We start from the raw sequence: 23,666 nt of genomic DNA, 5'->3' as shown, positions 1-23,666 counted from the left end.
CATTTCCCTTTGAGCAGCCAGATGAGTAGTAGCGTATGGTATGTGGGCTTGAATTCCTCTTGGTCTTTGATCACCTGCTGATGGGTTTGCCTGCTTTACTTCCCTGAATAGTGAAAGCAATCAAACTCCCTTGAAATCAGTAGAAAGGTTTAGGTCTTTCTGATTTCAGTAAAATTCAGGCTGAGCCAAAAGTGAACACTTCTGAGGCCTTTTTTTTAAATTGAATTTTGTACTTTTAGTGTTCTCTTCCTAAATGAAAGGATTTCTAAATCAATGGGATACAAGGTGGACTTAGGGAGGTATTTGAACACATGAATAACATTGAGAAAGGAAGTATTTTTTAAACCAGTTGGCTCACTATTATGCTTAAAGGTAATAATAATCTGCTTAGGTGCTGTGTTGCATTGCAGCTCAGTCTGTGCTATTAGAAGGGTAGTTTGGAGGAGACAGGAGCTCCTGCTTCTCCTGGTGACAGTGATGGCTGCTTACCCCCACAGCAGGAGACTAACATTAAAAGCCCAAGTGTTTGTCCAGGACACACCTCTGCCTGCTTGGCAGAGTAGCAGTAACAAATATAATAAAATAACATTAAATACTGTCATATTAGTATGTGAGAATGAGCTCTGTCTCACAGAACTCACTCAAAATGCCACATGGGGTTTTTTTGTGAGAAGATCAGCTGTCATGAGATGTGGTTTTAATCTATAGATTGTATGCTAGGCTGGGTACTCATGCATAATGTTTTTCTTCCATTTCCTATGAGCACTTGCCTTTTTGGGCTATGTGCTTTTAGCTGCTCAAGGAAGATGTCTTCTATGTCAGAGCTCAGTCCTTTCACTGACTGAGCGAACACTGGGTGTCACTAAGCATGAAGATTACAAGTTTGTGCTGATCTGTTAAGTAAGCAAAAAAATGCAGATCTATAGCATATGCAGTAACTGTACTTTAGATTGTCTGGAGCGTCAGTGAGCAAGTGGAAACTAAAAAAAATAATAAAATATTTTGAAATGCTGCCTTATACTGCTGCTGTTTTGTTTTTAGCTTTGTTCGTCCTCCTTTGATCATCTTCTCTGTTGATGGCTTCCGTGCATCATATATGAAGAAAGGGAACAAGGTCATGCCCAATATTGAAAAACTGAGTGAGTACATCTGTTTTCTTCCAGTAAGTGAAAGACAGTCTCTTGCAGCCCAGTGTTTTCGTTGTTCATTGAACAAAAGAAGTCAGTGTGGAACTGGTGGATAGAAAGGCTGCACCAAGAGCAGGGCCTCTCTGACTGTGAAAGGTCTAACGAAGATTTAGGCTTTTTCCATTAAAATGAAATGGCAGAAGTCCCCCTTGGTTTAGATGGTATCTCAACTGGTGGCTTGAAAGCAGCCTGGCTTAAGCAGTGCGCAGCAATCAGAGTGGGGAGAGAGCTGCTGCTTTGGGGAACACAGCTCAGAATTGGTAACCCCTTATCACAGCCCCAGTGATGATCAGCCCTGCACTTGCCTCTGGGGGGGGAGGCAGCCACCCGGGTTAGTGGAGCCCTGACTGCAAAGCCTCTCTGAGCTTCTCAGTCCAGCATGGTAATTTGTGTGTGTGCCCAGACCCTTGAAACGTGTTTGCTTGGTTTGTGTAGCCATCTGGGGAGCTGTGGCCAAAGCCCATTGTGAAACTACAGCTTTAGTATAAGTCGCTTGAAATTAGCCTACTTTTTTTCTCATCTTGTTTTACTTAGCAAGGTACTTCCAATGACTGTGAACTCAGGAAGGAGGTTAACTCTTACAGGAAGACAGTCTTTTATAATGTAGCTGGTTCTGTAGACCTCTGGCTGCTTAATTCTGTTGTTTGTTTTGAAGTACAAAGAGTGAGTGGATTTTTACTACTGTTTTGCAGAAGAATGTTCATTTAAATTGGTTAAAATTTAACCAGTTGCTGCAGCATTCTTAGTCACAGCAAATAACTTCCTCTACTTTTGTTTTTCATGTCTGAGAACTTCACTTCCTAATGTTTGCATTCGCTATTGATTTTTCAGGATCCTGTGGAACACATTCTCCTTACATGAGACCTGTCTACCCTACGAAAACCTTCCCCAACTTGTACACCCTTGCTACTGTAAGTCCCCGGGAAGGACTTTTTGATGATAAAATGTTGCATTGCAATAGAAACATGGGTTGTGGGAAAGAAGATTATTTTTTTAAATAAAACTGCTTCACTGTCCATTAATTTTGGCTTTTAGTTAAGTATTTTCTTCAGTATTTTGAAGTTCTGAGATAAAGTGTATTCTGAGATAATGTGTATCACACACTGTGTTACAGCTGTTTTCTGTGTTTTCTTATGCCTTCTGCTTCTACAGTTATTTGTACTGCTGTGTAATTACAGGTCACAGTTTTTTTCTAGGGGGGAAAAAAACACCCCAGAAATGCTACCCTGAATACAACCAGCAGTTGTTCCTTCATTGGAGTAGCTGAAGTCAGTGGGGCTGACTCAGCAGCCAACTTAAAATTTACAGCCACTGAGTGTGCCTGGGTGCTGTGTTGGCCCTGCAGTAAAATGAACCATCACTTCTGCACTCCAGTGGCATGGCTGGTTGGCCATGTTGTCCCCACCCTGGGAAGCAAATGCTCCTGTGTGACAGTGATCCTAAAGCTGGGCTAGGGGACTTCCTACCTGCAGCTGCATTTTTTCCTCCTTCCTTTTTTTCCAGTAGCCTCTGCACAAACCTTGAATGGGAAGAGAAAGGAGGGGATGGCAAAATGAACAGCTGGGGATGGGAGAGGACCAAGTGAGAGGAAGAACAGCAGAAACCTCTTAAGTTGCCTTTACTGCTGGACAAATTGTAATATAAAGCCATGGCTTTGAGTGACTTGCCTAGTTTGTTTCTTGGAAATAACTTTTACCTCACAGAGGATCTTAGTAAGATAAAACATTATAAAATGGAAATTCTAAGTGTTACTCTTGCAACTAAAGAACAAATTACTGTTTCCAGAAAGGGAATTCATGAAGAGGAACTGAAAGTTCAAATTGATCTTCATAAATTTTTGCTTACTTTCGTTGGCCTCAAACTAAATTTTAACCAGTGTGAAAATACTTTGAAGTATCAAGTAGCAGGAGTTTTTGTGCTTTCTAGCACATTTCAGTCATCTCCTACTCCTTTCATTGCTACAGCCAGTTTTAAATGTGCTTATCTTAAAGTTAGAACCTTTTCTGTTTTGCAGTTACAAAGATACCTATTTAAGCAAAAAAACAGTGGTATTTGCAGATAGTTATGAAGAACTAGATTTGTATGCATTAGGGTTTTACTAATTAATCTACTTCTGCACAAAGGGACTCTATCCTGAATCACATGGAATCGTTGGCAATTCGATGTATGACCCAGTGTTTGATGCCAGCTTCAGTCTTCGAGGGCGAGAGAAATTCAATCACAGATGGTGGGGAGGTCAACCAGTAAGTTTCAGATTCCCTTCTCCCTCCCCCCATGCCTCCCCCTCTCTCCTCCCTCCCCCTCCCCCTCCCCCTGTGCTGTGGAACACAGCCAATAATAATAATTAAAAAAATACATCTGTGAACAATTTGTACCTAATCTCCCCCCTGCCCCAGCTGGCCCTGTGTCTATCAATGTAATGTAATGTTTTGAGTTGGCTTTTGCTTTCAGAATAATAAAGCCATTGATTATGGAAAGGTGCTTGCATTGATAAGTATAAATTAGATATGGCTAGGAAAAAAGCCTCACTTCAGGCAGCACTTTAACACAAATGACTATATTATTGTCAAGGTGGCATAATGATTCCTTTTCATTATGGGTTTCTTGGGTTTTCATCCTACTAATGTTCTTGTGGCAGTTCTGGTATTAATGTCCTGTCAGCGTATCGTGGCACTTCATAATTATAATTTGTTAAGTCCACAAGCAATTGCTCTGACTTACTGCACAGACTGAAAAAGTTTGCAAATTAATTTCTGCCTCACACATAGCAGCAGTAGCTGAACTAGGTCCTCTCTCTTAGTGTTGGTTGCCCTAGCTCTAAATCCTTATTCTGGGCAAGGAAATGGCCTCCTTCAATATGTTCTGCTTTAATGCAGCTAAGAAGCCCCCCTTGCTTATGTTGTACTTTCCCCTTTTAGTGTGTGCTATGGTGGCTTGCTTTGCCAACAAAAAGGTGTCTATATTAAACTAGTAAGTTTTATATGCAAGCAGTCAAGGTGCACACACATTGCATTGCAGTGATTGCTTAGGGAACTATAGTTTAAAAGCTCCCTGACTGGTTAATCCCACACAAGACTGGGGTGATAGAGATGGGGACATGGGAAGGGGTTTGGGTACACCATAATCTGTCAGTACAGTTTGCTAAAGCAATCAGTGTCATCCCCTAAACCTCTTAAAAGAGAGATATCCCAAGAGGCTAAAGGAAGTTACTCAGATGGTTTTAGGGTTAGGAAGTATGTGTGTTACTTGTCTACATGTGGTTTTAGTCTGCAACAAATGCAAGACAAGATAATTTAGAGCTGCAGGCAGATGTGTGACAGGCAGATGTGTGGCTGTGGCTGAGCCAGAATGAGGTATGTGTGCTTTTGTGAAATTCGTCAGCATAACAATGAGTGTAGTCACTACCTGGGTTAGCTTTTAACATGGATTATGTGGAGAGAAGAAGATGAGGAACATGCCTAGCTATTTTCCTCTTACATGCAAGCAAAGAAGCAGGATCAAAATTAGGGACAATGAAGGGGCAGCAGTGGATAACCTCTTCATCTCAGCTACAGCCAGAGAGACACAGCTAAGAAACCATGTCTGCTGCAGTCAGGCATTGAGCTCAGACAATAATCGTGGCTCAACTGCTGTGTGACAACTTGTTAATCAGCTGTAATCTAGTTATGCCTTACAAATATCATTGTGCATCTTATCTTAATCACAACTAGGTAGGAGTTAAGGGGGAACGTACAAATGTCTCCATTTTTAAACTGTTACATTTGTATAGTACAATGTACGTCTACAAAGACTTCATCACCTGCTGTGCTGAGTGGGGAATATTGGCAATTCTCACACCCATCCATTAGAAACAACTGTGCTACTCCAGAGAGCGAAAGTTTTTGGGATTGTAAACAAGGGTCATGAAAAATGTCAGCTGAGAAGAGATCAAGAAAGTTACACAACCGTGGATGACCATACCCTGGATGGAATCTTCAGAGGGCTGGGGGGGAGTGTTTTATACACAACTATGGACACTAAAATAAACCAGCTGATCTGAAGAAGTCTTAAAAAGGAAAAACACAAAAATAGTGTAATAAACTGCAAATGTTTGGAGAGCTGGAAGCAAATGCATAAAGGAAGGGCTATAATTCAGTCCCCACACACTTAATGTGAGGGAAACACTTAAGTTCTGCAAACCTGATAGAGTTGCCATAGTGGCTGGGTAAGGAGGTGGTAGATCTCTTGCAGAAATATGTATAAATTATACTCTCTTTACAAGTAGAAGAATTGCACACTTGGTAAGAGAACTGAAGCTTCTGATAAGAGAAAAAAAATAATCTCCATTTATGTACAGATTAGATGTGGTCCCTTTCTGATGCATTTTATAATTTTATCTAATATTGCATTCCTATAGACTGTAAAAAATAGCTGGGTATTGAAAGACAAGATAATAAAATTAAGGGAGGAGGAAGGGAAGTCTGGTCTGTCGTATCACAGAAATTTTGTCTGTTATATCACGTGTTCATCTGGTCCTTTTTAGATTTTGAGTCTCAAACTGGAGTACTCAACTTTGGAGTGGTACTTGATTTGCACAGAATTGGGAATTAATATTGTTCTGCCCAGGAAGGCAGAAAAAGTGTCTGAGACTCCTAGCCTCTTATTATGGCTAAAACTGTTTAGAAGAGAATATAATTTAATGTTGATAATTCTGAAATATATTTTTGCTCCTGGAAACTGGTCTAATGTGGAGGTTTTTGAGGTTTTTTTGTTCAATTACTTGTTCTAATACTCAGCATCTTGCTGGGAAAAGGCCAGATTACCATGGACATCAGCAGGATTTGGCAGATGAGTAGCTTAATGTTTCTACACCAGGAATCATGAGGGATTAATTTTAAGAGCATTAGGAAAAGAAGAAAGGGGTAGAGGGTAGCTTGGAAGTGTTTTCAGGTGCCTTAGCTAGTTGTGGGACTTCTTGAAATCCAGTCTTCTGATTTTGTATACAACCTTGATTTATTACATAAGCTAAAAAACACCTTGTTTTCAAAACAAAAGTGTTTGACAGAAAACAGCCACAAAATCAGTCCTTGTGTTGCTACAGCATCTCACAGAAATGGTGAGCATCAGGGCCCATGCTCCCAAAGGGGGGCAACTAAGTTTACTTACATTTTTCATAGCACTGACACTCTGTTTTGATCCCAAGTAACTTCAAGCACTAAATTAGGGCCCAGATTCCTTTGGCTTCTGTTAAGCAGTAGTTTTCCATTTATTGATTTAATGTAGTGAGCTTAAGCTTACACTACACACAATACCTTGCTTTTTTTGGTGATCTCTTGTGATCCTTAGTAATAATCCATTGGCCTCACCAAGGTCAGAAGATGACAGGTATAAAACTCCTGGTCTGTGGTTAATGGGGAGAGAGGGGCTCCTTCAGAAGGTAACCCAGCTTGGATCAGAGTTTTGCACCAAAGATGCCTCTCTCTTCAAAAATACCTAAATTATGAGAGGATTGAAAGTTGTTTAGGGCACCATGTATGAAGCTTTACTTTCACTATTAACCTTTTAGAAACAAGTCCTCAAGAAGTGCCCAGCTTGAGATGCTGAGATAATCTTTAAAAAGAGCCATGACATTCCTAGATAAGTGACAGCATATTGTGAAGTTCTTTGCAGTCTACAGATGATGACTGTAGACACTGGGCATCATCAGCACACATCTTAACAGAATATTCCTCTTTTAGTCTAAATTTCACATTCTGTATCAACATTTTGCTTTTCTGTTTATTGGGATTTTGTTGATTTTTACTATCTAACAATTACAGAAATAACTTCTTGTTTCAATTTGCTTGCCTAGTAACCCTGAGCATTGAAAGGATAGTTACATCTGGGGAGTCCAGGCTCTGCAGAAAGTTGTCCTCTGCCTTTTTGTCTGGAACACATTTTGCAACCTCTTTGTTGATTGGTGGGGGAAGCAGGAGGTGGCATGTCTATAATTGTCTTTTTATCAGTGACTTTATTTTTTTCCTAGCTTGAGCCATGAACAAGTAACAGGACTATTTGAGTCTGTTTAATTATTCAATAGGCTTCTCATGCCAAAATCTCTGTCTGGGCAAGAAGGCAATGCTTAGTTGTGAAGGCTGTGAGATCACCTGTATCCTGTTAAAGAGTAAGGAGTGTGAAAGGTATATTTCATGTTTTACCTTGTTGTCAGGAAAAATTGCACATGGTGCAGAAGTGTAACATTTGACACCACCCTGGTGTTAAATCTGCATACTTGCACCAATCTTGTACCTGTTTCTTTACCTGAGAAATGCTGTGGTGTCCCCTCTCCCACCTTTACCTGGGTGTGGAAGGGATTTCCCATTCAAGCACTATCAGCTCTTTGCTGCAGTGCCTGTGATTATTCTGCTCCTGTCATTAATGTCCTTCCCTGGCTGGCAAGTGGGAGCATGTTTACACAACTTGGGCCATGGGCTGGACTTCAGAGTCATCCCTCCCATCAGCCCTGACCTCAGATGTGCTGCTGCCTGTCCTTTCAGAGTGCAACAAATATAGGGCAGCCTTTGCAAAGTACTGGGCTCTTATTTACTCATGGAAGATTAAAAGCAGGGAGGTGCTCCACTTTCTGTGCCGATTTTCAAAGACAATTCAACTGCTATCTTGAGCAACTCTGTATGTGCTATCTGTGTGCAAATGAGTCTAAGTCAGAAGAAGGGAGAACTTGGAACTTCCATGTTCTAGATGGCATTGCCACCTAACTATTGCTTAGCCTATTTTTATCCAGAAATAAGAGGAAAACTGTAGTAATTCAACACAGAGGACATTAAAATTACTGTAATTCTACTTAATGGATATGTTTCATACGCATCTAGAAAATAATGTATATTATTTCTTTTGCCAGTGCACTAGTGTTAAATCTATGGGTCCAGAGTTTAACAGGTCTTTCTGCACTGGGGAAGTTAGATATTGTCTAAATCCTATGGTGTGGTCTGAAGACAGAGTGGTCAATCTTCAGTTTTTATTTTATATTTAAATACTTATTTCTCTCCTCTCTACTTAAGCAAACTAATTCAGAAATACGGCCTTTATACAGCTTGTCCCATATGCAAACCAGGGTTGCCCAGCTAACATAGGTAAACAGTTGACTGTAAAATTCTAACATGTTAACAGTTAAAACCAATGTATTTACATATGGCAAATAAATTACATAAGCTCACAAATGGTACTGACCTTGCAACACCTAACACAGCATACTTAATGATAAGTGACCTGAACAGATGTGACCAGCCGTGGAGTGTATATAACACATTGCGTTTACATGCTCAGTACTGGAACATCTAGGATTAATTAACTTTAGGACTGCGACTCTAACCAACAGAGAGGAAATGGAACAATAACCCTTATTTCCTTCTTAATTTCAGTTGTTTTGGATGGCCTAGGTTTAGAGGGCATCAGCTACCTTTCTTTCTCTCCTACATTGACTGACAGTGTAGTCTCCTGTTAGCCTGTGAGAGGCATGACTTGAAGGACAGTGAATTTAATTTAAAGACAATGAGAGGTGTTCACTGGTGATTAGGCTGCAGCAACAGCTTGCTTTTCTGCTCAGTTACTATCCATAGCTGAGGGTAGTGAGGAAACTTACGTGCCCTTATCAGCTGCTCCAGTCTGTTGTCTAATTTTACCTAGCCACTAAACGAAGGGCACTTCTGACAGAGATGGTAGAGACTGCTACCACTAGATTCATCAGCAATAACTCACAATTCTGACAGACACTGGAAATTTGGTTTAAAGCTTGTTCAATGCACATAGAAATTCTTCCACCTAGATGACTGCTGCTTCTCTTCATAATGCATTTGCAGAGACATCTTTAAGTGTTATGACTAGCAGCTTTAGGTATGATGTTGAATGATGTTGAATTTTCTTATTTTGGTTTTAAATAGAGGCACTTTTTTTTCTTTCACCTAAAAAAGAGAGGAGGGGGAGGTCCAGTAGTATTCCATTTTAACCTTGAGTTGAACCAAGCTCTGCCTTGGCAAAGTCAGGATGAAGTCATTCAGACTCAGGTCTCAGATGTTGTGGTCAGATACAGGCCTTTTCATTTGCTGGTCTGTGACTTCAACACATCATTGTCTCAGCTGTTGAGCTTATTTCAAGTGCAGCAGACACAAGTCCTCTTCCAAAAAGTTAATGCCAATGTAAATGGCTGCATTCCTGAGGTGAAATACTTGGGAGCAGGGAAGGGTGTGTTTTTTCCCAGTCCGAGTGCTTTGGACTGCTCTGCCCTTACTGCTCACTTTGGAGTTCAAAGGTAGCAGCAATCTCCACTTGTGTGCATTACTCCCTTTTCAGAAAGGTGTTAATGCTGTTTTCATATGGCACTCATGAAGAACAATCTATTCTCAACAGGGATAAAAAATAGCTACTACCTTCTTGCAAGCATTCCGGGTATCTTGGCAACGTACACAGGGGCTACGTGTTCAACTGCCAAGATGACTACTGTTTTACTTGCTTAGCCAGAGGGAGGGTGTCTTTTGGCACATTTTTAAAATCCCTGCCTAAAACAGACTGGGTCACGGGTGTTTTCAGCAGTGCAAACAGTCAGGACAGCATAGGACAGCTTCAGCTGGGGGTGGAACTTGGCTGGGTTGATTTGGCCAACCAGACAGGCTGGACCGCTTGAATTTGTGGAGGCCAAAGCTCTAAAGAGTCAAACTAGAGTTAACAGATGGTAAAATCCAAATACTGAATTCCCTGGACTTGGTTTTTTGGTACCTTCCCAAAGATATCTGCAAAATAGTTTGAACTTTACAAGAACACAATCACTTTCAAAGAAAAATAAATCTGCTTCAGGTCTGCAGGGACAATGGTATTTTCCAAATACAGCAAGACCAAAGAGCATAACAGCAGTGGAGCTGAGACTCCTTATGCTGAATTTGTATTTAAGCTCTTTTATCTGCTATGATGGGGTTCTGCTCTTGGAATAAACCTGCAATGCAAAGAAAAGATGTATTTTCTTTTGAGTGTGGGCCCTTTTTCACCTGGGAAGCTCATTAACCACTAGTAAATATGGACTAGCTCCTGCCTCAGTTAGACACAAGGTCCAGGCTGAAGTTACATATTTATATGTATATGAACTAATATACTTTATAGGACATAAATGAGCTTGTGGGAGTATCCTTGCATTGCAGTCACACTTCTGAGTGCAGCAAACAGGCTCAATGGATTGTAGGCACAGTTCCTCATCTCTTCTGTTCACCTGTATCCTTCTGTCCCATCCTGTCAGGACTAATTTTTTGTGAGCATTTGAAAACAACATTTCTGTTATTCAACAATTCAAAAACTAATTTCAATTTAAATTCAAAGCAATTTTTTTTTCCTTTTTTGGAGAAGTTACTTTGCAGCCACATCATCTTGTGGTCATTGTCACCATGCAAACCCCAGTGCTCTTGGAAGGCTGGGGGAGGTGTCTGTGGAACTCTCTATTGAGTGGCAGCTTGAACGTAGTTTAGTATGAACCAACCATGAAATCAGGCTCTTGAGGAGAAGCACCTGAAAACAGAGAAGGGTGGGCTGCAAATCTGTGGCCATTCTGCTCCAGCTCTTGCTGCATTTATTTAGTAAACCACCATTTCTATAGGGGTACCATGGTTGTGTTCTTCCCTGGAAAAGAGGGTACACTCCCAAAAAGTTAGACTACAATGAAAACAAATGTTCTTTTATAGCTGTGATTTTAAAATCTCTGGATTGAGTCCAGAAAGATTTGGAAGAGTAATAGATGAGAGATAAGCCAAGGGGTGTGTTCAGGGCACTGAAAAAGCAAAGATGGCAATTTTCCCATGAATAACAAACAATGTTGAATTTTAATTACTGTTAACTATAGCCTCAATGTGCAAATGGTCTTTCATCAGACTGTGTGAAATTTATTTCAATCAAGACTGATGCACAAAGACATGACATTTAAATAATGCATGCCAAGATAACAGTTTATAAGTGCCTACTGGAGCAAGGTAGAGAAGACTTGAATTGATTTTTAAAAAGTTTATTTAAAGTAAACTAAAGATTTTGCAGATATTAAATAAGGGATCTGTGATTTGGCTTAATGGCTTGTGAAATGGATAAATAGCAGTATGCGTAAATGATTGGAAGAAATAATATAGCTGTATATATAATGCTGGCCTTTAAGGCATTACTACTATTGAAGTGAGTTTTGAGAAAATTTTGATAGTTCCTTGCAAGAGACATTTACTTCTATAGGGCTATGAGGTCACATTTTTGCTTTCCTTGATTGTGGACCTTTCTAACATTGGATCATTCTCATTCCTCTACCTTGTATAGATATTCATAGACTAGAAAAGGGGAAAGGAAGAGAGAACAAGAGGAGGAAATGGCCTTCATTAAAGAAAAATCAAACAAACTAAGGCTACTCTTCATCAAAAAGGAATAAATAGAGAGGAAACGTCATGAAAGTCCTACAGAAATGGGAAAAGAAAGGTTTAATAATCTGTTTTCCAAGTATGAAACCAGTACCCTAACCCCAGTGAAACTGGCAGGTTTAAACCAAACAAAAGAAAACCACACCCATGCAGTGGAACTTACTGCTACAAGCTAATTTTTTGCCTGAAAAATATATGGAGTTTGAAGGACTGCAAAAAAGATTTGAAAAATTCATGGGGATTGTTTCCATCATTTCCATCAATCAGCACTTTGAGTCAGCTCAATAAATTCTTAAACATCTGTAGAGGAAGGGGGTCCCCCTTTGCTTTCTTCATACCCCTGCTCACTGCCCATGCCCTTTTTTGTGTACTCTTCCTAACAAGTTTTCTGTTGATGACTACCAATGGTGGGATGTGGGGAAAGAGGGACATTTATGCAGACACTGTGTTCTTTTCTAACTGAGTGTCCTCCCAAATTTGAACACTAAAAGGCTCAGGTGAGTAATGGCTATTAAAAAAAAATTAAATGGAATAACTGCAGAAATTCCTGGCCTTGAATCTTCCTGCTTTGCATTAAAAGCAACACAAAGATTTAGGGATGAAAATTATGGCACAGTCTGATCCACTACTAGAGAATTTGCACAGGTTTGTCACTCCACATGTTCTAATTAGGGACACAGGCTGAAGACTGCAATTTTCACTTCCAGGCTCAGGGTAGAAAAATGTGTCTTGAAAATATTTTCTTTTGATTTCAGAGGGTCATTAAAGAACTGAACACATTCTAATCCTCTTATATTTTCCTCATTAGATTTGGATTACTGCAGCCAAGCAAGGAGTGAAAGCTGGCACGTTCTTCTGGTCTGTGTAAGTGCCCTCTGTTTTCTGGAGATTTGTAACTAATAATTCAGAATTAATTTGATGGAAGTGTTTATTGAGTAATTTTCCTAACTCCAAGCATTTGGAAGGTTGGAGATGATAACTATAACCCTGTCTTGTTTCAGTTGTGCAGTGTTTCTGATAACTAAAGCTACAGTTTGCTGTTTTAAGCTTATACACAGATTTTTAGCAGCTCTCTGAAGAAAAAATGTGTGACTATGTAAAAAAATATTTTATTTCATTTCATGGTGTGTTGTTTTGCTTCCTTAGTATTGCTAACAATGTTTCCTGGTCCTCTGAATGTTTGTGGAAGACTCTTTTATTGCCCTCTTAGGTCATCTGACATCAAAAACCTAACTGACTCAAAAGCCTAGCTGACCCATTCATTTTACAGTCCAGTCTGACCTTGGAGCAAGACATTGAATTTCACTTTCCTAAAAGACTGCCATAAGGATCTTTGCTGCTTATTATTTTGTTTAATGGTTCCAAATTATTTTCCCTTGTCCCAGCTAAGACATATTTTCCTAACTGAAAATGGATTAATTTTGTTAATTTCTGAGTTCTGAGGAATTCATGTGACTTAATCTATTCAATTTTAGTGGCAGGATTGCAGGAGCAAAGAATATAGGCAAACTGTCAAGACTGAAGTTCTAAGGGGGGTTGTGTATTTTTATTTAATTCCATTAGGAATAATGCTCTTTGCTACTCTAAATATCATAGAGCATATGGAGGGAATAATAAAATGTACCATGTACTAAGCTTATGATAGGTTTAGGCTTTCAAGATGGTTATCTGACAGACCTCCAGTCTGGTCCTCTACAAAACACAGAAACAAATGTGATTCCTAAGCCCTACAACTGCTTAGTCACTATAAACAGGCTGGTCAATGCCTGCTTGAAGATTAAAAAGTTTTGGATGGTAACTGAGGATATGCCATATGAATGGCAGCAGTAAGGAAGTGAAACAGCCACTGTATGTATGAATGAAATGTATATGTCTTAAAGCTGTATTATTTAATTTGGCTAGGTTTTTTTGGGAGAATTTTCAGGCAAACTGTTAGGAAAACAGGAGTGTCATAAACATCTTAGTCACAAATGACTTATTAGAAATATTGGATTTTTTCCACATTGCACAATTGATAAAAATTTCAAAACTGGGCAAGTTTTAAAATGCCAAGATTATTATTCTGCTTTATGATAATGCCTTGTTTGTAAATTTTAGCATGAATTCTTTTTCTAGTATTTGCTGTACAACTGAAGGTTCTCTGTGTAGTTGAAGACTTTGAGGACCACTGTTGTTTTACAAGATGTTAAAGACTAACTTATTTCAAAATGGCTGTTGGCATCTCTACTTCTCTGTCAGACATTTCCAAAGAGAGCTGAATTAAATTCAGCATGGTGAATCCAATTAGCACGGTGAATCCAAGACAGTTGTATTTGATTGCTGCCTTGGGATCCTGCTATTGATCTAATGGGATCTGGATTGACTGTGCTATTGTATTAAAATAGCTGCATTGTCAGCGACCTGGAAATCTTTCCTAAGATGAGATATTTGGAAGTTTAACAGCTGTTTATAAGGTTAGTCATTCTCATAGCATGAACTTGGCTTCAGCAGCCAAGTGGGAAGTCCCAGGATACAAACAGAGAAATAGGATAAGTCTGTTCTGCAGAGTGAGAAGCTGTCAGAGTTGTGCAAGCCACTGTGCTGAAGGCCTGGTGTTTCAGTTGGCTCTGCTTAGATTTACACCAGCCTAGCCCTTAGTTTGGTTACTATTTAGTCAATGGGAAGTTTTCCAGTGTCTTCAAGACTACCAGAGCAGGATGGATTTTTAAACCTGTACTGATGTGAGCAATTTAATGTTTTCTACTCACGCCAGTCATCCAATGGCAACACACAAAAAAAAAAACAACAAACAAAAAAAGTTCATCTGGATATTTACTGTTTAGAAAAGTTAGATCTACTGCCTTGAGTTCTGACTCCAGTTACAAACTTTAAATAATCTTTCTTTTGGATTATGTGGACATCCAGGAGATCTGAAGTGATTCTGTTTGCAAAGTAAGAATCAGTATCAAGCAAGAAAGAAGATACAGCATTATAAAAGCAAATGATGTTGTTATAATTGATATTGTGTTAAAATCAGTTCATGGCAAGGCTTTGTTGATGTTTTCTGTATTCTATGATAACAAGATATATTTGTGTGTTTTGTGGTCCAGTGTCATCCCCCACGAGCGCAGAATATTAACAATACTGCAGTGGCTAACGCTTCCAGACAATGAAAGGTAATTCACTTATTGTCATCTCCTGTGGGATAACTGCTAGTTTGTCTTTTCCCTAAAAGTAACTGGAAGAGCAAGGGGAAATTGAAGACTAAAAACTGTTTTTGTCTTTTAAATGCTGTCACTTGTTTAAGGATATGTTGTTGGTTTGTGTTTGTGTGTTTTTGGTTTTTTTTTTTTCCTCAGCTTTTAACCATCAGCATTTGATTCTTCTCAATGAATGTATGGTATGAATTTCTCTCTTATCAAGAAGCATTTGTTTGCAAGGATTAACTTGGATTATTCTTATCCTACTGAGTCTAATGTGGTTTAACAACCTTAACAGCAACATCCCAGACCCTGCGGACTGGGAAAATGTTAAGATTTTAATTATTAATATTTTTTAGTACGCAAGTTCCCACATGTTTACACAGGGGAGCTGTTTTGGTTATCTTTCCTAAAAAACTTAGAAAGAGTATATGTCCTCAGATGGTACTCTGTGTGCCTCCTTGCATGTAGAATCATAGAATCATTAAGGTTGGAAGGGACCTTAAACATCATCAAGTTCCAGTCCCCCTGCCATGAGCAGGGAACTCCACCACTAGATCAGGTTGCACAAAACCTCATCCAACCTGGCCTTAAAAACCTTCAGGGACGGGGCATCAACAACATCCCTGGGCAACCCATTCCAGTTCCTCACCACCCTTATAGTGAAGAATTTCTTCCTAAAATCTAACCTAAATCTCCCCTGTCTCAGTTTAAAACCATTACCCCTTGTCCTATCGCTATTTTCTCTGATGAAAAGCCCCTCCCCAGCTTTCCTGTAGGACCCCTTCAAGTACTGGAAGGTGCTCTAAGGTCTCCCTGGAGCCTTCTCTTCTCTAGGCTGAACAGTCCCAACTCTCTCAGCCTGTCCTCATAGCAGAGGTGCTCCAGGCCTTTGATCATCTTGGTGGCCCTTCTCTGGACCCTCTCCAACAGGTCTGTATCTTTCTTGTCCTGAGGGCACCAGAACTGTACAGAGTATTCCAGGTGGGGTCTCACCAGAGCAGAGTAGAGGGGCAGAATTCCCTCCCTGGCCCTGCTGGCCACACTTCTTTTGATGCAGCCCAGGACACAATTGGCTCAGCACACACTAGTGACTCATGTTGAGCTTCTCATCTTCTACCACCCCCGAGTCCTTCTCCTCAGGACTGCTCTCCAGCCATTCTTCCCCCAGCCTATATTTGTGCCTGGGGTTGCGCTGACCCAGGTCCAGGACCCTGCACTTGGCCTTGTTGAACTTCATGAGGTTGGCACTGGCCCACCTCTCCAGCCTGTCAAGGTCCCTCTGGATGGCATCCCTTCCCTCTAGGGTGTCAACCACACCACACAGCTTGATACCATCAGAAAACTTGCTGAGGATACACCCAATCTCACTTTCCATGTCTCCAGCAAAGATGTTCAGCAACACTGGTCCCAGTATTGACCCCTGAGGGACACCACTCGTCACCTGCCTCCATTTGGACATTGAGCCATTGACCACAATTTTCTGGGTGCAGCCATCCAGCCAATCTCTTATCCACCTAGTAGTCTATCTGTCGAATCCATGCCTTCTCAGTTTGGAGACCAGGATGTCATGTGGGACAGTGTCAAATGCTTTGCACAAACCCAGGTGGATAACATCAGCTGCTCTGCCACCATCCACCATCTCTGTAGCCTTGCTGTAGAAGGCCACCACCAGATTGGTCAGGCATGATTTGCCCTTAGTGAAGCCGTGTTGGCTGTCACCAATCACCTCTTTATTTTCCATGTGCCTTAGCAAACTTTCCAGGAGGATCTGCTCCATGACCTTGCCAGGCACAGAGGTGAGACTGACCAGCCTGTAGTCCCTGGGTCTTCCTTTTTGCACTTTACAAAAATAGGGGCTGTGTTCCCTTTTTTCCAATCAGTGGGAACCTCACCAGACTGCCATGACCTCTCAAATATGATGGACAGAGGCTTAGTAATTTCATCTGCCAGGTCCCTCAGGACCCATGGGTGAATCCCACCATGATGTCACCTTGGCCTTTCTTCCCCTTAATTTTAACCCATAAACTCTCCATTGGCTCCTCATCCATCCCCAGGGAGAGCTCCATGCACTCCAGCTGGTCTTTGACATAGAGGGCAACACCCCCACCCCGTCTCCCCTGTCTGTCCTTCCTAAAGAGTTTATAACCCTCCATTCCGATGCTCCAGTCATAGGAGCCATCCCACCAGATCTCGGTGATGCCAATGACAACATAGACCTGCAGGCTCACCCTCATCTCTAATTCCTCCTGTTTATTCCCCATGCTGTGTGCATTTGTATAAAGGCATTTAAGCTGGGTCTCCGGTAAGATTGCCTGACTAGCTGACCTGACCACCACCCCACCCCATGGTTCATCTCTAGTAAGCCTGGCTTTATCCCCCACCCCCTTCCAACCTAGTTTAAAGCCCTATCAATGAGTCCAGCTAATTCCTGCCCTAGTACCCTTTTTCCCCTGTGGGACAGGGTCTTCCCATCCATTGTCAGCAGGCCCGGTGTCCTGTAAACCAAACCATGATAAAAAAACTGAAGTCCTGCTGGTAGCACCAGTTTTGGAGCCAGGCATTGATCTGTGAGTTCTTCATGTTAACCCACTCATCATTCCCCAAGACTGGAGGGACAGAGGAGAACACAACTTGTGCACCTGAGCCCTTGAGCAGTCGTCCCAATGCCCTAAAATCTTTATTACTCTCAAACCTCTTTTCTCCACCTCATCACTACCTACCTGAAAGATCAAAAGAGGATACTAGTCAGATGGCCATATCAGACCAGGAAGTCTCCTGGCTATATCCCTTACTCTGGCTCCAGGGAGGTAGCATACTTCCCTGTGAGAAGGGTCTGGCCAGCACATGGGACCTTCATTTCCCCTCAGAATGGTATCACCTGTCACTATCACCTTCCTCTTGCTCTTCTTGGAAGCAATCCTAATCTGAGGAGCTGGTTGCTTTGGCAACTTCTTACCATCAGTCCTGTTGCATCGAGCTGGCTGCTTCGGCAGCTCCCTGGACAAGGCTTCTTCAGCATCATTGTTTGACTGGTCCCCTATCTCCAGAGCCCTGTATCTGTTCGGTAAGGGCACCTGGAAATGTGGGGAGGATTCAGTGAGAACTCTTCTGCTATTCCTAGCAGGGACCTGCTTCCATTCCCCCTCTGCTTCCATTCATCCTCTCCTAGTTCCCTTCCTTCCTTCTGGTCATCAGAGGGCTGGGGACCTTCTACCTTTTGTGAAGCTACCACCTGCTGCTGCCTTTTCCCTAAGGATGGCAGGGTGCAGCTCCACCAATCTATTTCCCTTTCACATTCCACTATGCTCCTTAACCTCTCCACTTCCTGCTTAAGCTCAGCAACCAGGCTGAGCAAATCATGTACCTGGTAGCAGCGCACACAGATGTTGTCTCTACTGTCATCCTGTGAGAGTGACAGTCTCAGACACTCCACGCAGCCCATCACCCGGACAGCTGCCTGCCCCTGAGGCAGATCAGCCTGGCTTCCAACACTGCTTTTGATCGAGGCTTTCGAATGAGTGGAGACCATCTTCCACTCTGCCCTGCCTGCTGAGCCCTCCCCAGTGCCTCTTCTCACTCGCCCAGGGGCCCGGCGGCTGAGCCGGGGCGGTTGCTGTGGAGGCAGAGCTGCCGCGGCCTCCGCTCGCCCTCCGCGCCGTCTGAGGGAGCCTCCAGGTACGGCCGCGCTTGAATGTATTCTCGTGTTCTTGGATTTAATTAAACTGTAGAACAATGAATTGCTTAATCATACCATGGAAACATATGACAGCAAATCGGTTCTTTTTCCACAAACCCAACTCTCATTGAAAGGTTGACTTGATTTGACTTGACCTAACAGGTCTGGTTTTGTTGTTGTTGAAGAAAAGCTGTTCTGAACAAGACCTTTCTTTCTTTCAGGCCTTATGTTTATGCTTTCTACTCTGAACAACCAGATGTTGCTGGCCACAGATACGGTCCTTTCAACTCAGAGGTTGGTATAGATTTTCTTCTGCAGAAAAAGCATGTGTCTCAAATGCATTTTTTGAGTAGTTGCCACTGCTCAGGAGTAACATTTTAAGCATTTCTTTTCATCCATTTCTGAATAGTTATTCCCCTCTGCCAGAGAAAGCAAAGTTACTGTCTTCAGGATTTATCAGTGAGATTCACTTTTGAGAGAAGGAACTGCCTGTGCCTTCCAGGAGGTTATTTCTTTGTCTGATACGATAATGCAAATGGAGAGATTTATCTGGCAAAGACAGGAATATATTTGGTTCCAATGGCACAGTTTAACATACCTCAAACTACTTATCCTTCTTAGAAACATTAAAAATATAAAATGCAGAAAATACTGAGGAAAAATGCAAAACAGAAAAAGCCTTCTTCAAAGCTGGCAGTCTGCAGTAGTCAAAGTAATGATTCCAGTCTGTTGTGAACTGTAGAAAGCTGCTATTTCCAGTTTCATATAGGCCCTGCAGGGGTTCAGAAAGCTTTGCCAGTGCTGTTCCCTCGGGACTGGACTGTGGAGTTTGGAAAAAGTTTTGAAGCACTGCAAAGTATTTAAATGCAAAACACTGCAGTAGTTTAACCCCTTGTTTGGGCTTTGGGAAGCTGTCTGGGACTGATGAGTACTGATTCCCTGCCAGCACTGTCCAGGTGAGAAGAGCTAAGGACTATGCATTTGTCTAGGATTTGTGGGAAGGGAAAGTGAATTCTGCACCCTACTATAGTTGGGTGGCTTTGATGATCATCTCCAATGATCTCTGGCATCTGGCAAAGGCCTCCTGATTTCAGTGCAAGTGTATGCCTACAGACTGCCACCATAAGACTTTATGAGTTCTTATATGTGCCTTTTAAAGAGTAAACAAATGTTTGCAAATCTTTGAAAACTGAGGAGCTTATTGGATACCTACCCTTTGGAAAGTAATAGAAATCTCCTCAGGCAGGGAGGTACGCAGCAGTAGTTTCTTTCTTATGTAATATACATCTAATAGCTGTTCTCTACTGGAGAAGAGGGCAAATAAAACCAATGTTAATCTTTTTTTATATATGCTTGAGTTATTTGGGCTGTTTAAGTAAGTTTGCAGTGGTTATGAACTTGTGGGTAGCATTCTTGTTGGAGCAGTTTAAGCCATGGTCCCAGAGCAGCAGGTGTGAAGAATTATTCCAAATCAGGACTGAAACACCATATTGGATAAAAAGAAGTAGTCCTTTTTCTGGATAAGATGTAGTTAAAATCTGCCAACACTTGCTGAATTGATAGGTGTTGATATATTTCTGTGTTGTCATTTGGCTCAGAACAGGAGAGATGTCTGGCTCAGTCAAGCAAAGTATTGGTAATGAGAGCTCTCTGATTCAATGATCTAGCACTCAATGATACTTTATAGTTCCTCTTTTGAAGTGTTACAAGTATTGTGTGCGGCTTATGACTAACAACTCTAATTTTGTTTATCTGTAGACAACCACTTCCTTCTGAACAGAGTTGTGGGGCTCTTTCCATGGACTTACAGGAAAATATAATGAAGATGATGACATTGGATTTGATCTTTATATTGTAGTCTTTAACAAACCAGTTTAGCATTCAATGTGATAATCTAATGTCAGGTTAATTATAAGTATCTAAAAAGTGAAGTGTAGTTGTATTATCATAATAAAAGCAAAAAGCCCTCAAAGGAGCTTTTGTCTGGGAGTTCCTCTGGGTGGTTATCTGAAGGTTGACATCTAATTGCAAGGGAAAGCTTAAGTTCTTAGTAAGTGTGAATTAATACCTTATGACAGTTTTACAAATAAATAGATTTATACCACTTGTGTTAAACACAAGAAGAGTATTAAACTGATTTTTAGCAAATTGAGAACAGACGAGTTAGCAGATGAGCATGTATGGCTTTGCAGTTCAAACAGTGGCCATAACTTTGTGCATGGAAATCTAAATAAATGAATACAGCTGTGTAAGTTTACAGATGCTGAGATTTTCTAGGGGCCTGGTTTCAAGATAGAAAAACTAGGAAGTATTTTATATTGTTTCTCTTGACACTGTGTTCAATATATTTTTAGGAGCTATGAAATTTACATAAGTTAGCTGGGAAGAAAGTCCTCAAAGGGATCCCTTTCAGCTGCTTCCTCAATACCAAGAACACATCCCTGTGAAAGCAATCTTTTGTTGCATGCAGTTAGACAGTTGAAGTACTTCTGACCGCTTCATTTTTCTTCATTCAGAGGCAGATCATCCAAACAATAATGTTTGAAAACAAGCTCTTAACAATTCTTTGTTAAATATCTGGGCTTCTTATTTCTTCTTTTTAACAGTGAAGATTCCATGCTGAGTTTTTCTTGCTGCATTTAGTAGCTTGAGGAATACACCTTGAAAATCCCCAGATCCTACAAATGTCCATTAGAGTAAAGTGGGTGTTTACCAGAGCTTCTTATACCAAATAGTGTTCTAAAAGCATTTTAAATGTGTTACTTTTAAGATCTAATGGCATCCGTGACTGATGATTTTCAGCTTCCAGATGTCAACACTCAGAGCTTGACAGGACATGCACAACTATGTGCAGAGTGTCTTAAAAGCTAGAAATAAAGGGACTTAGATGCATTTGAACTTTATTAGTGAATTGCTAGTCTAGTGTTGCTGATATGAAGGGAATACAGATTATGGCCAGTGTCCACTAGCGTAACTGTGCATGTCCTTTAACCTTATGAATTTCACTGTAAATGAGTCGGTTGTCTAAATTTTGGAGGGTTTTTTTCGGGGTGGGTTTGTTTTTTTTTGGTGGGAGATGATTACACTTCTTAGAAAGTGATGTACTGGGTTTCACTACATTTCTAGGAGTAGTTCTGAGAGTTATGAATATGTGCTTGCTCTTGATTTATTCTGCATTTTTTTTCTTTCCCTCTGTGCTTCTGCAGTTGAACTCTGGTAGGTTGGTCCCTCCAGGTCAAGAAGCAGAGCTTTGGCTGGCTAGTTACCCTTGTGATGTTACAGTCCCCTTCTGTAAGTGGGGAGGGATTTGTTTCCCTCCTCCATAACTCTGTTCTGACTCTTCTCAAGCAAGACTAAGATTTGGCTGGTTAATAAGAACTTGGCTTTTTTTTTTTTTCCCCCCCTCCTAGCTAACTTTTTTTTAAATAAAATATTTTAGAAATATACTACCATAAGAGCTCTAAAACACATCCAAGTGTGGCATTGCTAAGCCGTTTCTGCTGCTCCTCTAACATGCTGTCTTGAGACGGCCATTTTCAGTGTTCAGACCGGGGTCTCCTGCGCTCGCGTGTTCCTGGCATTGTGGAGCTCTGTCTGAGCCAATTCAGAGACAGTAAAATGAGAATCCTTCCTTTCCTTGCTGCTCCTCTCATCAGGACTGCACAAAGCTTGAAGCGTTTTAAAAACAGAAAACTCTGATGCTGCTTTATTAAAATGCCTTTCTGGAGAGAGACGAATGAGACTGGACTAGAATCTCCTTTCCAGCTGCTTGCCTTGGAAGCAATGAAACAGCATGGCAGATGGTAACATCCCCTTCCTCCCCTTCCCTGTTTACATAGCTCTGTAATGGAACAACTGCGAGAAGCTGCCTAAGTACATAGAAGTCAAATATCTCCATAAATCTCCAACTGTTCTCAGTCCACCCGGCATGCTCCGTTATACACAGTGGTTTTAGTTACTGTCTCCCAGTAGGCAAAATCTGTCACTGCTTCACATGCAATCCCAAGCAGTGCCAAGACCCTGCAACTTGTGCTAATGTCAGGGAGTGGTGCAACTTAAAATTATGGACAAGTTGATTAATGGGATAATAGTTTTTTTCAGTTATGTTTTAACATCTTTTTCCCTTCTGTAAGTCTGTCCCTGTGCATTGATGAAGGATAACGTTACCCAGTAAAATGCCACACTGAAAGAGCTAGGCAATTAAATTCTCAAGTTGCCCATAAAGCTGGTAATAAGGCAGGTGGCGGTGCAGCTTTCCAGTGCATTGTCACTATTATGCCCTCCCTAGCTGACTTGGAAGGATAGAAGCTCCAAGCTGAGTGTCACCACTGTAGCTTAATCCTGCAGTCCCCAGGTAATAGCTAGTGGGGTTCTGGTGATTTCAGTGGGGTGTGTGGCCTGACACATGATGGTGGCACATGCTAGTGATCCTGGTGAGGGTACCAGCTTTCACTGATTCTCAGCCAAAAATTGTATGTTGGAAACCTTGTAGAAAGCCATTTGAACTGTACAGGCTCTACTACTCATACCTGAACCATAGTCCAAGTGAGACGTTGCATTTCCACACGCAGCATACCCCAGACGCTCATTAAATTGTATACAATGAATTTTACTTAAAGTAAGTTAACTTAAATTTTGATTATATTAATGGATGCATTAAAAAGCCCAAATAACTATATATTTTCAAAACCAGAAGCCCCATCTAGCTTCTGAAACACCAAATGCATTTGCTTTCATGCTGCCCGCTCTTGTAACTGCTATTCTGCTTTCAGTAAAATTTGGTGCATTCCTCCTTAAAGAGAGACAGATCCTAAATTGTCCAAAAGCCTAAATTTTTCAAAAGGCCACAGTATGTATGTTTCAGAATTAGCTGGCACAGGTAGCTTTACTATCTGATGTGAGTCAAGACAGGCTTTTTTTCTGAGACATCTCTCCCCGCCAGTACAGGAGAGTAGTTATGGCTCCCCTCTTACTCCGCCTAAGAGACCTAAGAGAAAGCTTCCTCCTAAGAGGAGACAGGAAAGACCAGTTGCAGCTCCAAAGAAAAGAAGAAAAGTACATAGAGTGGATCAATATGCTGCGGAAGCTCGTCGGAAGAAAGTAAGTTTGCATATGTTCCAAAATTTATGATGGAAGTGCCACTTTTTAGGCACTACTCTAGCTTTAGTTTTTTTCAACTTGGGAGTTCAGTCCATGCTTCAGCTTGGGATTT

General features: G+C 41.2%; 1 protein-coding gene across 4 annotated transcripts in view; it reads left to right on the top strand.

Moving 5' to 3' along the window:
• Positions 1-23,666, top strand: part of ENPP2 (ectonucleotide pyrophosphatase/phosphodiesterase 2) — a 75,039-nt gene that overhangs the window by 24,789 nt on the left and 26,584 nt on the right. For 3 of the 4 annotated variants that reach the window (XM_051609774.1, XM_051609771.1, XM_051609773.1), the window contains 6 exons: positions 1,042-1,139; positions 2,019-2,098; positions 3,311-3,430; positions 12,405-12,460; positions 14,686-14,751; positions 18,676-18,748. In XM_051609774.1, coding sequence (XP_051465734.1) covers positions 1,042-1,139; positions 2,019-2,098; positions 3,311-3,430; positions 12,405-12,460; positions 14,686-14,751; positions 18,676-18,748 — 493 coding nt within the window. Of the gene's footprint in view, positions 1-1,041; positions 1,140-2,018; positions 2,099-3,310; positions 3,431-12,404; positions 12,461-14,685; positions 14,752-18,675; positions 18,749-21,660; positions 21,671-23,396; positions 23,555-23,666 lie in introns of all 4 variants that reach the window. The other variant, XM_051609775.1, reaches the window with a different exon arrangement.

Source organism: Apus apus, chromosome 2 (assembly GCF_020740795.1).
Source record: "Apus apus isolate bApuApu2 chromosome 2, bApuApu2.pri.cur, whole genome shotgun sequence".
Lineage (NCBI taxonomy): Eukaryota > Metazoa > Chordata > Aves > Apodiformes > Apodidae > Apus > Apus apus.
This window is presented reverse-complemented; position numbering and strand designations above follow the sequence as displayed.